The 17,290-nt window shown below is 41.3% G+C and overlaps 1 protein-coding gene across 1 annotated transcript in view; it reads left to right on the plus strand.

Moving 5' to 3' along the window:
• Snapc3 (small nuclear RNA activating complex polypeptide 3) overlaps positions 1–17,290 on the plus strand; it is a 31,381-nt gene extending 14,091 nt beyond the window's left edge. The window contains exons 4-9 of the mRNA XM_059254491.1: positions 3,205–3,309; positions 5,978–6,127; positions 9,896–9,978; positions 12,646–12,810; positions 14,894–15,001; positions 16,982–17,290. Of these exons, the coding sequence (XP_059110474.1) occupies positions 3,205–3,309; positions 5,978–6,127; positions 9,896–9,978; positions 12,646–12,810; positions 14,894–15,001; positions 16,982–17,129 (759 nt within the window). The 3' untranslated portion in view covers positions 17,130–17,290. The remainder of the gene's footprint in view (positions 1–3,204; positions 3,310–5,977; positions 6,128–9,895; positions 9,979–12,645; positions 12,811–14,893; positions 15,002–16,981) is intronic.

The raw sequence follows: 17,290 nt of genomic DNA on the forward strand, positions 1-17,290 counted from the left end.
TTTGATTATGAGTGTGGATTTATGTCCATGGAGGCCAGAAGAGGGCATTGGATCTCCTGAAGCTGGATTCACAGGAGGCTCAAGCAGCCCCCGCACTGCAATTGTGAGCTGCCCTCGGTGGGTGCTACAACCCACACTTAGGTCCTCTGCAAGAGCAGTACATCCTCGGGCTTCTGAGCCACCTCTTCGGCCCATTGGTTTGTTTTTGAGAAGGGTCTTCCTGTGTAGCCCAGGCTGGCTGCAGAGTTTAAAATCTTCCTGCCTCGGTCCTTCCTGTCCCCGCACTGATGGGGTAACAGGCACACAGCACTGTGCATGGCTGTACTGTTGTGTTCCTAAGCTTCTCAAGCATTGGGAATTTTCAGTTTTCCTTGTTACTGGTTTCTAGTGTTAGTGAATTGTGATCAGAACTACTTTGTATGATTTTAGTTCCTTTAGGTCTAGTTGGTGGGCTGTCCTATAGAGTGGTTCATGTGCACTTGAGAAGGCTACTGTTGGCTGGAGGGGTCTGCTTTTTTATGTTAGTCTTTGTTTTTAGTGTTCAGTTCTTCCACTGCCTATTGAGTTCATTATTGTAAGAAAAATATCGAAATCCATAATTGTGGTTTTTTTTCAACTCTTGAGTGTTTTGTATGTATTTTAGGATCCCTTTGTTCTCTGTGTATCTGTAATTGTGTGTCTCACTGCTGTATGGTACCTTGTCTCATAATCTTTCTTAAACCCTGTTTTGTCTGACAGTAAAACAGCCTCCAACAGTTTTCTTTTGTTATGATTTGTATGGAATGTCCTTTACCCGTTTACTTTCAACATGTTTCTGTCTTAGTATCTAAAATGAGCCTCCTGTAGACAACATCCAGCTGAATAAAGTTTTTGTAATTCAGTCTGTCAGCCTGCCCTTTCAGGCTGGAGAATGGAGAATGTCATCTATTTACAGCTATACTAGTTCCTGGGAAGAAAGAGCTTCTATCATTGAGCTCTTGGGGTGTCTTTTGTCCCTCTGGTCTTCCATGACTTCCTTCCTCTAGATACTGGTTTTTGTTGTGCATCAGTTCAGTTCCCACCTCCTTCCTGTTCCGCATGTACCAAGAGTGTCTTCCTAGTGGTTATCTTGTGTGTGGCTTCAGTCTGAAGAGGGGCTGCTGCTGCTGCTGCTGCTGCTGCTGCTGCTGCTCCTAGTGCTTCCTCCGCTGCTCTGCGTCCCAGCGTGTTTCGTCTTTCCTTCATCCTTAATGGATAGTTTTGCTAGATAGAGAATTCTGGGAACTGTCTTCTTTCGTGGTTTGAAGTGTGTCATCTGACTTGTTTCTTGTCTTGTTTTCTGTTGAGAAATCTGTTAAATCAGTTGGAACCTGATTTCCTGTAGTTAAGTAACTGGTTTCTATTAGTTCATTGACCATATTTATGACAGCTGACTTAGCATCTTATTTTATTTGCTTTTATTCAATAGGCTTTTATTTATATGCAAGTCTAGACTTTGCTTTAAGGAATAATTAATTAGCATATTAAAACTTTTTTTACATTTGTTCAGAGAGAGTGCGTGAGACTGTTGGGCAGGCTGTACACGTACATACACCTGCCACAGTATGTATGTGGTCAGAGGACAACTTACAGGACTCAGTTCTCCCTTCCCTGTATGGGTTCCATACAGGCTTGGCAGCAAGCTCTTTACCTGCTAAGTCATCTTCCAGTCCTCATTAATTAACTTTTATTTTTCTTCAAGACACTAGCTCTGGCTGTCCTGGAAGTCACTTTGTAGATCAGGGTAGCCAGAGAGATATATATATCTGTCTGTCTCTGCCTTCTGAGTGCTGGGTTTAAAGGCATGCACCACTGTACCTGGCTTCATAATTAACTTTAGTAATTTCAATGATCGAGTTTCCTTGAGGTCAATTCATATAAAATTCTAACTTTCCTGTTCCATGTGTAAGTTTTTGTTGAAAACTGGACATTGGTTGTTATGCTTTTTACTCTGCCAGGCTGTTTTGCTTTGTGCATATTAATTGTATATAGCTGTTGATAGTTCTAGTCTATTACCTATGTTCAGCCAGTGACCTAAATGTCTGGCTTCAAAAATTAAAGTTTTTAAAAACCTGTTAAGAGAAGTTATGTAAATATTCCAGTAGGTGGGTCGATCAGGTGTTGCCTACAGGGCCAGTCAAGGAAAGCACCACCAGATCAATCCAAACACAACCCCACATTTTAATGACAGGGTCTCTGCTTGGCTGCCCTGGCACTAGCCTGCTGTTTTGGGAACTCAGCTGCTATCTTACATCTACAGTGGGATGGAGGGAATGGGGAGAAGTATTGGTTTGCACATACTGCTTATTTGCAGAATATAATTAGCTTCTCCCTTCTCCAAACACTCTTCTGCCTGTGGGAATATCCAGTCAGTTTCCAGACTTCCAAAGAAATTTATTTCATTTTATCTTCTCAGCCTGGTGGCTGCTTCAGTAGAAAAAATTAGCTATTCTGCATGATGTCACTCCATGTTTTAAAAACAAAAATATTTATTAGTTTATGTGTATGTGTCTATACCTAATGTATGAATGTACACCACATGCAGAGGGCAGAAGAGGGCATCGGATCCCCTGGAACTGGAGTTACAGGTGGTTGTCTGCCACCATGTGCATGCTGGGACCTGAACCTGGGACCTCGGCAAGAGCACTAAGTGCTCTTAGTCATCAAGCTCTCCTCCAGCCCTGACTCCCACTAATTTTTAAAACATCGTGCATTTTCATTTAACTGTTTCATTTTAGTGGCCCTTGTAACTATTAAGCACATAGAAAAGAATATTATGTTAAAGATTATATATATTTGCAACCTGGAGTAGAGTGCTGAACCTCCAAGCTCTTTCTGTTAAAACTGATTTTATAAACATATTAAAGGCTATTAACAAGGAATAGTGATGGGAAATGCCATTCAGAACAATATTAGCTAATATTTCTGTTTATCATTGGTTGCTAAGTATATAACACCAGATGTCTTATTACATGTTTTATGTACACATTCCCCAAAACAAGTCTGTAAAAAGTATTTTCTGTTATTACAATAGGTGAAGCTGAGCATAAGGAGACTAACCATTCCTCACTTAGAATTGGACATCAAACCCAAGGTTGACCAGAACCCTCCCTGGGGGCTCTGTGCTGCATTGTCTCTTAGCTGAGTTACAGTGGCTGATTTCAAGGTCTTGTTTTCTTTCTTCAGGAATCTCATGCACTTGGGAAAAAACCTGAGAATCCAGAAGACATGATTGAAGAAGGGGAGCTTATCCTATCTGTGAACATCTTGTACCCTGTTATATTTAACAAGGTCAGTAGTGAAACCTGGTTTTCATGGCTAAGTAACTTTGAGTAGTAGGGGTAGAACCTAGGACCTCAAGCATATTAGGCAAGCACTTTACCCCAGGGACACCACCAGTCCCTAAAAGTAACCTTGAACTAAGTATTTCATTATTTGAGTCCTATCTCAGGTTTCAAAATAAATGTTAGCATATACAGTCTGACATCTTAATTTTAGGACTCACAGGATGTATTTGTGAGCTCTTTGTTTTAATAAGAAATGTTCCAACAAATTTCAAAACAAATTTACATCTTTTTTCTTTTTTTCTTTTTTTTTTTTTTTTTTTGGTTTTTCAAGACAGGGTTTCTCTGTGTAGTTTTTGGTGCCTGTCCTGGAGCTCACTCTGTAGACCAGGCTGGCCTCGAACTCACAGAGATCCGCCTGGCTCTGCCTCCCGAGTGCTGGGATTAAAGGCGTGCGCCATCGCCGCCTGGCAATTTACATCTTTTAACCAATGATTACACTTACAACACTGAAATGTGTAGCTGATTTTGCAGTAGAAGCAACTGAAAGTATGTATATACCTCCATAGTGATTCTAATTTGCTGATAGAGGAACAGAATGGACTTTGTTCAGAATCCTTGGGAAGTTCCTCATTGATGAAAATGCATAAAATGAACAAGTTAGGGATACCCAGTGTACTGTAGTTTCTTTTCTGCTGCTGTGAGAAAACATAACCACCAGTGCAGTTTACAGAAGGAAGGGCTTAGTTGGAGCTTAGGGTTCCAGAGGGTTAGAGTCTAAATGGTGAAGCAGAGGCTACAGGTAGCAGACATGGCCACTGGAGCTGGAAGCGGAGAGCTCACATCTCAAACCACAGACGGAAGCAGAGAGAGCAGACTTACAATGGTGCAAATCTTTAAGCTTTCAAAACCCAGGCTCAGGGGCTAGAGTGAGGCTCAGCAACTGCCACTCTTGCAGAGGACCAGAGTTCTGTTCCCAGCACACACATCAGGTGGCTCACAACCACCCGTCACTCCAGTGCTAAAGAACCCAACACTCTTTTAGCCTCCTCAGACAACTGAACTCTATGCACATACTCACACATGGAAACACAAGCATACACAGAATTAAAAGTAAAAATGAGCCAGGCGGTGGTGCCGCACATCTTTAATCCCAGCACTCGGGAGGCAGAGGCAGGTGGATCTTTGTGAGTTGAGGCCAGCCTGGGCTACAGCGTGAGTTCCAGGAAAGGTGCAAAGCTACACAGAGAAACTCTGTCTCGAAAAAACAAAAAAAAAAAAGTAAAAATGAATTTAAAAAATACATCCTCAGTGACACACTTCCTCCAACAAAGCCACACTTCCTAAGGCTCCCTTAACAGGACCAGCAACTGGGACCACTCTTTCAAATGTCAGAGACTATGGGGATATTTCTCCTTCACACCGCCACACCCAGTAATTTCTTAGAAGTCTACTAAAAGAACTGTGTTCTAATGTGACATGGACATGTCCTTGCCCTCCCCTCCTTTTATAGTGTCAAGAACTAATGGCCAGGTCTGCACATGTTAAGCAGGCATCAGATTTTGTATCTATTTTTGCTTTTTTAGAGATAGGTCCTAAATTCTGTGGTTTATGTATATTGCTATACATAATTTGCACTTAAGTAGGCTTTTATGAAGCACCTTGGCTGTACTTACTAATTGCATTGCTTGAGATCTCAAATTACTAGTTTATTTTTGGGGTTTTGTTTTTTTCTGAGACAGTGTTTCTCTGTATAACAGCTATGGCTATCCTGGAACTGAATTTGGAGACCAGGCTGGCTACTTGCCAGTTTTTAAAAATGAATTTTTTGAATTTATAACTTGAGGGCAGGATATAGATTGCTAACTTCAGTGATGCAACTTCCAGGAAAATTCAAGACATTACTGCTAGATGAAGTTGTATTCTAAAGGCTCCTGGTCCTGATGTCAATTTAGTATCACCTTGATTATAAACTTTAAAGTAAAAAATTCTGTTATCAGGTGTCTCTGTTGTACCCAGTGGGTTTTGAATTTGGGGAGGTGATTGGGTAATGATGGCAGAGGTTAGTTCCATCAGAGTAAATTCATACCACCTAAGAAGAACGAGCACACCACAGAAGGCTGAAATGAGGAATGCACATGCAACTCTTAAGGGTGTCTATGGAGGTGTAACCAGTTTAGGGTTGGTTGGTGTGAGCTCTCCGACTCCTACCCCTCAGCTGAATTATACCCAGCACCTTGTGTGCATGGTAGACATGCACTCTACCACTAAGCTAACTTTTCTAGATTGGTCTTCTGATTAATGGATATGAGATAGAAAAATACAGCAACTAAGAAAATACAGAATGCCAACTTCTGGGATTTATTTGTTTTTAGTACTATAGATCAAACTCAGAACCTTGTGCATACAGGCAAGTGCTGTACTACTGAACCCTGACTCCAGCCCAAGGGGATAGGTTAAATAAAGAAAATTAGGACTGGCATGGTAGCACATACCTTTAATCCAGCACTTGGGAGGCAGAGGCAGGTTGGTCTCGGTTTGAGGACATCCAGGGCTATGCAGAGAAACCCTGTCTCAAGGGGAAAAAAAGTAGGAACTTCATTTAGATCAGGTCTTGGTGGGATTTGTGGTTAACTGGTCTTTAAAATGGACACTTACTTACTGTTTGACTTCAGCACAGAGAACACAAACCGTACCAGACAATGTTGGTATTGGGCAGTCAGAAGCTCACCGAACTGAGGGATTCAATTCGCTGTGTCAGTGACCTCCAGATTGGTGGAGAATTCAGTAGTACTCCAGACCAGGCCCCTGAGCACATCAGCAAAGTAAGGTGACCTTTCCCTTCCCCTTGAGGAAAACAGTAAGCGAAGGAAAGAGTGATTGCTGCAGCAGGGTCCTGAGTGTGGTTTGAGTGTTCTCATGGTTCGTGGGACTGACTGGGTGCTGTCGTCTCTCCTGCCATCCCTGGAGTCTTTCAGAGGCAGTAGTCGTTGTCCACTGTCTCGGCTCACATTTACAGCTGTCTGACGCCCCCTCCTGAGCTTTCCTGCCTGTCCAGCTGGCCGGCCAGTTCTCTTTCCTTTCCCTTACAGTCGGACTTCCCGAGCTTCCTTGTTCGTTTGTCTTTAGTTCTAGGCCTGAGCTAAGTCAGCACTCTCCACTGAGCGACAGCCTCAGCCGCACTGTGGCTGTCATTTTGGTCTCCATCCTCTGTTTAAAGTGCTGTGAGATTTAACTACCTCAAGGCAAAGTTCAGAGCTCCCACGAGCCGCCATCATCTGACCCCTTCACTGCTGCAGGATCAAGGAGTCCACGGACCAGTATCAGACGGGAGATGGTGGACAGTTGATCTTCGCTGTGCTTTTCTCTTCGTGAGACAGAAAGGCCCTGGTACCTCTTGGAGAGAGCCAAGTATGGGTGGACTGCCAAAACATTTTCAGAAGGGAGGGAGGGCTTACCTAAGCAAACAGAATGACCCAATCTTGCTGAATCTCAAGACAGAAAGACTGCTCTGGTTCTGTTACATGGTGCGACCTTGGCAGAGGACCCCTGGATTTACTTGCCCACTAAGGAGAGGGCATCTCTCTGCAGGCACATAAAATGACATCTGAAATAAGTAGGATGAAGTTAGAACTTGGAGAAGAATCAAAAGGCAATCTCCTTTTTTCCACTAGCCATGTACATTTTTATTTCTTTGATTTTTGAGTCCCATGTTAACATCCCATGGGGCTTCACACAGTGAATTTGTGTATCTGTCTTCTCCATGTGTTCCAGTTCCTGTTTTGAATATTATGGTGTGGCAAAAAGGCATCTTACCATGCATCTGGGGGGTTTCATAGTCACATTTCCAAACTGGGTTCCAGGCTTTCCATGACCATTACAGTGCATATCATAATTTGTGATTATGTTGAAAATGGTTTTAAGAAACTTAAACTCTTCCAAATTGCCATATCAGTGCTTGGGGGAGATAATTGCAGTGATAAAGAGAAACAAATAGAATCTTAAGGAAATAGGTTTATCTTTTTTTTTTTTTTTCAAGAAGAAAGCACTGGTCTTTTGCAAGCTTCTTAAACCTACCAGAAAAGGAAGGTGTAGCTATAAATAAATTACTTTAACATGGGCTGGGCATGGTGGTATACTCAGGAGACAAAGGCAGGCAGATCTCTGTGAGTTCAAGGACAGCCTCCTCTACATAGCAAATTCCAGGACAGCTGGGGCTACACAGATTTTTTTCTTTAAAAACCAAAAGAAGGGGTTGGAGAGATGGCTCAGTGGTTAAGAACACCGGCTGTTCTTCCAGACAACCTGGGTTCAATTCCCAACGCCCACATGGCAGCTCACAACTGTCTGTAACTTCAGTTCTAGGGGATCTGACATCCTCACACAGACGTACATGCAGGCAAAATACCAATGCACATAAAATAAAAATAAACTATTTTTTAAAAAAGGATTAATTTAATGTGAAAAATCTGACACTTGCCCCTCTGTAGCAGCCTGTCCGCATTAGCAAAGAGCAGTTTGAGTCAGATGTGCCAGGCATTTCTAGACAACGGGACTGGTCAGTTTAGAGAATTTGTACTTTGTGCTAACCCCTTCAGTTTTCTAAGCAGGGACTACATAGTTTACTGTCTTGTTTACATTTTTAAAAATGTATTTGTATGTGTACCACGTCTGCAGTGCCTGAGGAAGCCAGAAGAGGGCATTGGGATCCTGGAACTGGAGTTACAGATTCCTGTGTGCTTCCATGTGGGTTGTGAGCTGCCATGTGGGTGCTGGGGATGAAACCCAGGTTCTGAAGAACAGCAGCAAGTGCTCATAACCACTAAGCCATCTCTCTAGCTCCCTGTTGTCTTGCTGAATGATATTTACAGATATGCTGCTACATTCTTTCTGCTTTGTCTACTAAATAATAGCCTGATCATTGAGCACACACCATGTGCCGAGTGTATGTTGGCCTTGGAAAGAATTGTCACCTTTTCACAAGAAAAGAGCAGTCATGAGTTCACCACTCAGTGGGAGAGGCTGGAGTCAGGTCCATGTTTCCCCTTCACAGCCCTGGTGCTGGCAGGGTGCTGGTTGTGGATGACTTTATCTGGTGAGCAGGCGCTGAAAAACAGTGATTACACTTCACCCACAGGCTTCTGCAAAGGGCTTTGTGGGGCGTCTATCTGTTCAGAAATCTGCTTTGTTTCTCCTTCTTCAGTGATGTTTGAGAAATTATATTTATGAAGTTTAAAGCATTTAGAAGGGCAGATACCTATACATGAGGTATTGACTGAACCTAACATCTTTTTGTTGTTGTTGTTCCTGGTTTTTTATTTTGTTTTGTTCTTTGACACGGCATCTCTACATAGCCCTGGCTGTCCAGGAAATCATTGTGTAGAACAGACTGGCCTTGAATTCACAAAGATCCACCTTCCTCTGCCTCCCAAGTGCTGGGATTAAAGGTGTATGCTACATGGCTGGGCTTAAGCCTAACAACTTAGAGCCTTAAAAAGACTATTATATTGACATTTGTATTTTACAGTGTTTTTTTTTCTTCATTTGTTTCTGTTGAAAAAGTTTCAAAACATAAAATCAATATAGAGAATGGTATAATGACCCTCATGTGTTCATTACCTGTGTTCAGTAGCTTTCAGCTTTTTCCCAAAATTATTTTTTGTTAATACCATTGTACACGAAAGAAAAGTGAAAATAAGTCCTTGAGTTGATGTTTTGTTGTTTCCCTGGCATGTTTCCCATTGACAGTTGTGAACGGGTTTTACAGGGGGCTGCAGCTTTTACAGTGAGCTGGACTGTTGTTAGTCATTGCCAATGTGCCAGAACTTGGGAAACTCCAGCGTATTTAAGTCCCTATAGCTTTAAAGTAAAAAAGGATTTGCTAATGTTTAAGGGGATGATTATTGTTTTTAGAATAGAACTGTATTTTTTTTAAAAAGCACGAATTAAACAGTGCTAGTATTTTCTGATCAAGTATCAAATACATTGTCTAGTATACTGACTGGCTTGGAACTTGTGAATCTTCTGCCTCAATTTCACAAGTACTGGGATTGCATGTGGGCACTATTAAACTTGCCCATATGCTACCTGTTTGTACAGTGAGGAGAGGTTATTAACAGGTAATATTTGGTAGGAACCATTTTTGTTCTTTTAGAGTTTTCTTTGTAAATAAGCAATAATGTGTGGAGCACTAAGTTGCTCAAGTTACTTTTGATGGAGTTTTATACAAGTGTTATATGAAGAACAAAATTGTATGTATACCAGACTGTTTCCAAAATAAGGTAATAGTTATTCTTTTAGGACATTTATTTACTTGTTTGAAGACAGGGTCTCACTGTGTAACCTAGGCGTGCTCTCTCTCCCCCTCACTCCCTCCCTCATGTGTGTGTGTATGTGTGTGTACGTGTGTGTACATGTGTATATGCGCGCATTCACAAGTAAGCAAGGTTTTATTGAGTAACAGCTTAGCACAGCAGAGAGGGGCCCCAAACATGAGTTGCTGGATATTCCTGTGATTTTTATGGTGTATAAATTTTGAATACTTGGAATTGTTACAAACGGGCTTTCATTAAATACCATGTGTTTTCTTGTAGGACCTATACAAATCAGCTTTTTTTTATTTTGAAGGAACCTTTTACAATGACAAAAGATACCCAGAATGCAGAGACTTAAGCAGGTACTAGTCCCAAAAATCTTCCCAAAGTCTTGTGTTTTTTCCTGTTGGTTTTTGTTCTTTTCAGAAGGGCCTCACTATGTAGCCCTGGATGGTCTGGACCTTAGTGATTCTCCTGCCTCTGCCCCCCCCCCCAAGTGCTGAAATTAAAAACATGTACTACCACACCTAACTATACAAATGTTTGTTTCTAGTTGTTTATTTTTCCAAGACAGGTTTCTGTATGTAATCCTGGCTGTCCTGGAACTTGCTCTGTAGACAGGCTAGTCCCATACTCACAGAGATCCACCTGCCTCTGCCTCTTGTGTGCTGTGATTGAAGGAATGCACCACTATGCCCAGTTTATTTCTAGCTCTTAAATTAGTGACAGCTACACAAATCTTACTACTGTATTTTTAAGGATTTCTCTCTGTCCCCCAAGGAATTGTTTATAAAGTTTGTATTGAATGGCACGTACCTCTAAAGGTACTTGGTTATTAATCTCAGGTGATAATGTTAATCTTTCAGTACTTTTTTCTTGTTTTAAGGGCTTATTTTTAATTGTGTGTATAAGGGGGAAAGGAACGCTATGTATTTGTGAGTGCAGGTGTGGCAGAGCCAGAAAAGGAACGTGGAACCTTGGAGCTAGAGAGTATCTTGGGGTCTGTGGAAGAGCAGCACACTCTTACCCACTAGCCATTTTTCTTCCCTCTTTTTTCTGCATGTCTCATATAAATTATTATTTGCCCTGTGTGGGGAAATAGGTGGACACGTGTGTGATGTTGCTCAGGTAGAAGAATATGAAAATTCATTTCTAATAGCATTTTATTAACACATTTCATTATCGGTGGCCACAGCCTCCAATGTACTGGTTATAGCCGTTTTTCATCCTTTTTTTTAATGTAGTTTTCAACACTTGTTCTTAGTTCTTAATAATAAAAATAATTGAGTGCCCCAAAGAGCTGTAGCTTCTGTGGGTCATAGCTATAAGTACTTAACCAGAATTTTTTTTTCTGGTTTTTCAAGATAGGCCTCTGTGTAGCACTGGTTGTCCTAGAACTTACTCAGTAGACCATGCTGTCCTCAGTTCCACCTGCCTCTGCCTCCCGAGTGCTAGGATTAAATTTGTGGACAACTGCCACCACCACCTAGCACCTTAATTAGAATGTGAAACGAAGAAATACTAACATTCTCTAACCAGGCTACAGTCCACAACCCCAGAGAAGCTAGGTAACGAGGGGGAAGGGGAATCAGGAGGTAAGGGAAGGTACCAAGAGAACATGAGGGAATGCCATGGTCAGGTTGGAGGAGTGACAGAGAGGGAGAACAAGGAAAGAGATATCTTGACAGAGGGAGCCATTGTGGGTTTAGGGAGAAACCTGGTGCTAGGGAAATTGCCAGGAACCCACAAGGATGACCCCAGCTAAGACTCCAAGCAATAGTGGAGAGGGTCCCTGAACTGGCCTTCCCCTGTAATCAGATCAATGACTTAGGATCAATGACCCTAATTGTCATCATAGAACCTCCATCCAGTAACTGATGGAATCAGATGCAGAGATCCACAGCTAAGCACTGGGTGGAGCTCCCAGAGTCCAGTCCAAGAGAGGGAGGAGGGATTATATGAACAGAGGGTCAAGATCATGATGGGGAAACCCACAGAGACAGCTGACCTGAGCTAGTGGGAGCTCAGTACCCACATGGGACTATATTAGACCCTCTGAATGTGGGTGACAGTTGTGTGGCTTGGGCAGTTTTTGGGGCCCCTGGCAGTGGGACCAGGATTTATCCCTGTTGTATGAACTGGCTTTTTAGAGCCCATTCCCTATGGAGGGATGCCTTGCTCAGCCTGGATACCTATCAACTTGATATGTGAGACTTTGTTGACTCCCCATGGGAGGCCTTACCCTCTCTGAGGAGTTGGGGGGGGGAGTGGGAGGAGAGGAGGGAGTGGGAACTGTTGTTGGTATGTAAAATAGAAAAAAAAAGAGAAAAAGAAATACTAACATTCTAATCTTAGTACATGCTAATTTTTTGTAAAGAAAAAAAAAACTGTTGCCAAAAGTAAACTGAGAACAAAATGTGGATTATACATTTTTTGTTTGTGCTAAAGTGGTACATATCATACAGCCTCCCAAAAAACTGGTCCTTCCTGGGATGACAAGGGCAGAGGTGAGTCTCCTTACTTCAAGGCCATCCTGGTCTACACAGTAGAGTTCTAGGATAGCCAGTGCTATATAGTGAGAAAGACCCTGTCTCAAAATATACAAAACTCTAAGAATAAAAGAGAGCTGTTACTCAGACAGATGAAGAGTTCAGTGTTTGATCCCCCAGGACACCCACAAACCCCCTTTAACATTTTTACTCTGTGGGAGCTTAGATGTATGTGTTTATGCAATGGCACACATGTGAGCAGAGAAAAACTGGTTGGTAGGAGTTAAGTCTTCTCCTTCCAGTGTGGATCCTGGGCATTGAACCCAGGGTCATCAGGTTTGGTGACCAATGCTGTTACCTAACTCATCCAAATTCACTGTTCCTAATCCAATTCATTAACCAACGTGATCTTCCCTTTGAGATGGCAACCATCTGTTTATTTGGAGGCCAGATTATGCGAAATATTGTAGATCTAAAACTCTTTTCTTTACTGTTCAAGTTTCAATAATAATGTTTTATCCTTACCTTTCCCCAAAACAGAACTATTATAGAGTGGTCAGAGTCCCATGATCGAGGATATGGAAAATTTCAGACTGCTAAAATGGAAGATTTCACATTTAATGACTTGAATATTAAACTTGGCTTTCCTTACTTATACTGTCACCAGGGAGATTGTGAACACGTTGTTGTTATTACAGACATAAGGTATGTAGCATCACTCAGAATATTTTATCTTAAAAATGCTATTAATTGGGGGAGGAGAGGACACATTCTACAGCAGGAGTGTGGAAGTCAGGGGACAACTTGCAGGAGTCCCTCCTTCCACCACATGGGTCCTGGGGATTGAACTGAAGTCATCAAGCAACATTCACCCACTGAGATAGCTCTGTCTCTTTAACAGTACAAAATTATAAGTAATTTAAAAAGAAATTCAGAGAATTACAGAGTTGTCGCTATGGCTTGGCTTCGGAACAGCAACATTACTTTCCATACACTTGGAAGTGGACACACTCAGTATTGTTACTATTTTTTTTTAATCTAAACTAGACTATTGCAGGCCTACTGTCCCAGCACTTGGGAGGCGGAGGCAGGTAGATTTCTGTGAGTTCCAGGTCAGCCAGACCTCCTTAATAAGAGACTCTGTCTATAAATCAAAACAAGTATCCCAATTTAATTGAAATCATAGTAATTCTATAGTGGGAAGTTGAGTAACTAAATTCCAAACAGTTTCTAATTGAGGGGCTGAGGAACTGGCTTAGTGGGTAAGAGTGCCTGCTGAGCGAGTAGGAGGACTCCAGTTCCAATGGCAAGGGAGAGCTGAGAGGAGGGTCCTGGGCTTCCTGACTGCCAGCCTAGCTCTAGATCCAGTGAGAGACCCTGTCTCAAGGCAGTAAGGCAGAGTGGTAGTGCAGGATACCCCATGTCCCCTTCAGGGACCTCCATGCACACAAGTACCATGTACACCTACCTCAGACCCACAAAAGACAGAAAGCAGTTCCCTGAGGAAGAAGAATGTAAGGGTAAGGTCTCATAACTTCATATTTACATGACCTTTAAAAATGATTTACAGTATCTATTTCTCTTTGCTAACCTTTAAGAAATTAAAAACCTGGTTTTATTATTTGCATATACACACACACATTTTGTTTTGAGACAGATTTTGTTTCACATAGCCCAGGTGGGCCTCAGACTTACTGTGTAGCTAAGCTTTAAACTCTTGGCCCTTGTGATTGAAAGGTTTGCTCAGTAGTTAAGAGCACAGGCTACTCTTCCAGCAGACCTGGGTTTGATTGCCAACACTCACATGATGGCTCACAACCACCTATAACTCCATGTCAAGACTCCAACATCATTTTCTAGCTTCTGTGGCACAAGGCAGGCATGTGGTGCACAGACATACATCAGGCAAAACACTCATACATAGTTAAAAACAAAAGACCTGGTCTTCCTGTCTCTTCCAAGTGCTGACATTAGAAGTGTATGCCACCACATCTAGTGTGTAAATTTTAGAACTTAAAGATCTTTAGGATTTAAATTGTTCCATGGGAGTTTATGATTTCTCCAAACCATGCAACTGGTTAGTGGTACTTAATAGTTCTGACATTTAACATTAGAATCTAATTCATGTCATTTGAGTATCCAAATCTTGGTTTTTAATAATGAGAAAGTCATGCAGTAAGAGCCAGTTAATCTAAGTAAGGTATCACTGGACAGCCTTACTTATACTGTATTCCACAGATAACAGTGCTGTGTTGAGCAGAGCAAGGAGCCCGATGGAATATATTTTTAAAAAATACTACATACAGTAACTCTTAGACCGTCACTGCATGTTAGCATAAAGGCAATTGAGAAATTAAGTCCTTGCTCAATCTGAAAAGCTCTTTGGGGAAAGTGTTCAGTTGCAGGTGACTGTGCTTTATTTAGTAAGCTAGGCAAGAACTCTAACACTAAGTGACATCCCCAGTATGGGGTTAGGTATTTTGTGAAGTGTAACCTGCGTAAACCAAGTACATGAAATCAGTTTACTGGAGAGATGGCTCAGGGGTTAAGAGCACTGGCTGTTTTCCAGAGGACATGTGTTCAATTCCCAGCACCCACATGGCAGCTCACAACTGTAACTCTAGTTCCAGGGCATCTGACTCCCTCCCACCAGTGCACTATTTAAATTTAAATAAGTTAACAATCTTCTGTGAACAAAAAAATGGAAGAAGGTCAAACCATGTTCCTAATGTTGGGGAACAGGTATAGTGTTTGCATTTTAATATCTTCATCTGTTTTCCTCATAAAGGCTTGTGCATCATGATGACTGCTTGGATAGAACACTTTATCCTCTTCTTACCAAGAAACACTGGCTATGGACCAGAAAATGTTTTGTTTGCAAGATGTATACAGCCAGGTGAGTGACTGCTTTCTTTCCTTTAAAAAGTACTGTTTTTCACTTTTGGTATTTGGGATATCTGCTTTCCGTTTTGAGTTTCAGAGTTTTATCTACTAGAGTGTTCCAGTGTTAGTGTAGTTTGGTTAAAATTAGCATTTTGTTTTGTACAAAGGATCGAACCCAGAACCTGCTGCCATTAATCAGCATGCATACATCACTAGGCTATAACCCCATAACATTTTAAAACAAGGAAACGTATACATGAAGTTCAGAACAAACTTCAAGGTTATGAGGAGCCCTATGCTTTCTCTGTTTCCTGGCTGTCAATTACGTTTCATCTCAGTTGCCAAAATAAGGTTTTATGTTTTTGATCAATCACTGTGACACAGACCTATAATTACTCAGGAGGCTGAGGTACGAAGATTGTGAGTTGAATGTTGGCCGGGGCAGGAGTGTAGCACAACGTGAAGGACTCTTTATTCAATCCTGAGTGCTGTCAGCATGTTTACACTGTGGGGAGTATTTTCTGGTTTTGTTTCAAAGAGAAGACTCTCACACAGCCTGAGCTGACTCTCCTCAAACGAACTGTATCAACGGACTTGACCCTGAATTTCTGATATTCCTGCCTTAGTCTCTTGAGTGCTGGGATTAAATGTATAAACCATTGTCCCCAGCTATGAGATGACTCTTACTATTGATTAGAGCCCAAAAGTTTGGAAACTACTCAGGGAAATGATGGAACATTTAGTATCTTGTTTGCTTTGGGTTCCCTATCACAGTATTTATTCTAAAGGACCATTAGGAAAATAGAAATCAGTCACCAAAATGAAAATCAAGAAATTGGTTCAAATTTTCCAGAACATTCAGAAAAAAATGAGACTAAAATGATAAACTAGAGGAACTTAAAAGCAGAAATTTCCTGTGACCAGTGACATGGCATGAAACAGTCTCAGGTGAACATTGTCACTTGTACTCCCTGTGTGTAGAGCAAACTCTGTAATGTTTTTATCTTCCAATCTAGATTCAAATGCTTGCATTCCCAAACTAACCAGCATTTGTTAAAATAAAAATGAAAACGGCCCCTGTGCAGGGATGATATGCAAATTGAAGTGTTTCTTTTCTTTTCCTTTTTTTTTTTTTTGATGGCACAGTAAGCTAACCTGTCATCTCGTCATTTGTAGAGTAACTAAAAGAGCTTGGACATGGTCAGCACATAGAGAATTATCATACTCTATTCTCTTTAGATATGTGTAAGCTTGCTTGTTTTAAAATAAGTATCTGGTATGTGAACACATGCCTATAATCCCAGCATTCTGGAAGCTGAGGCAAGGGGATCATGATTTTAAACCTGGATCACATAACTAAATTAAGGAAGTCTTTTGGGGTCATAGACCCTATTAGAAGACAAGTGAGTTACTTAAAGGACAGGTGTTCTCATATTGTGTGCGGCTTTCTAATAGATTGTTTCCTTAAGAGGAAGTCTTAGGTAACACAGTTCTGCAGCATTTCCTGTTTGATGTGCCTAGTGTCTGTTGAGGCATTGGTGAGAGTGTTCTTTATGTACTGTTAGAGAGCAGTGGTTTGCAACCTTCCTAGTGATGCAGTCCTTTAATACAGTTCCTCATGTGTGCTGACCCCAACCATAACATTATTTTTGTTGCTACTTCATTAACTGTAATTTTGCTGTTATGAATCATAATGTAAATATCTGATATGCAACCTCTGTGAAAGTCATTGAACAACCCCTCCCCCAAGGAGTCATGACCCCACAGGTTGAGAACTGCTGTTACAGGCCATAACTCATACAGTGTTGAAGCATATTTAAAAAAAAAAAATCTCTGTGAGTTCGAGGCCAGCCTGGTCTCCAAAGCGAGTTCCAGGAAAGGCGCAAAGCTTCACAGAGAAACCCTGTCTCAAAAAAAAACACTTAAAAGAAAAAAAAAAAACCCAGCTGTAATACAACATAACATGTTTTTGTTTTTGTTTTTCCAACTACAGATGGGTGACGAACAATGACACCTTTGCACCGGAGGATCCATGTTTCTTTTGTGATGTTTGCTTCAGGATGCTCCACTATGATTCCGAAGGCAACAAACTAGGGGAATTCCTTGCTTATCCTTATGTCGACCCAGGAACCTTTAATTAGTACCACCAAAAAACGTTTTTTCCCCTACTAAAGTTTAGTTAATAATATTTATTACTTATTACACAGTGTTTTGTGTTCTGGCTTTTAATTAAGTTGTTTATGTTACTGAGATGTAGAAATACTTTTGTATTCTGAATATATAAACTTTGTTGGAAACACAA

Source organism: Peromyscus eremicus, chromosome 2, assembly GCF_949786415.1.
Source record: "Peromyscus eremicus chromosome 2, PerEre_H2_v1, whole genome shotgun sequence".
Lineage (NCBI taxonomy): Eukaryota > Metazoa > Chordata > Mammalia > Rodentia > Cricetidae > Peromyscus > Peromyscus eremicus.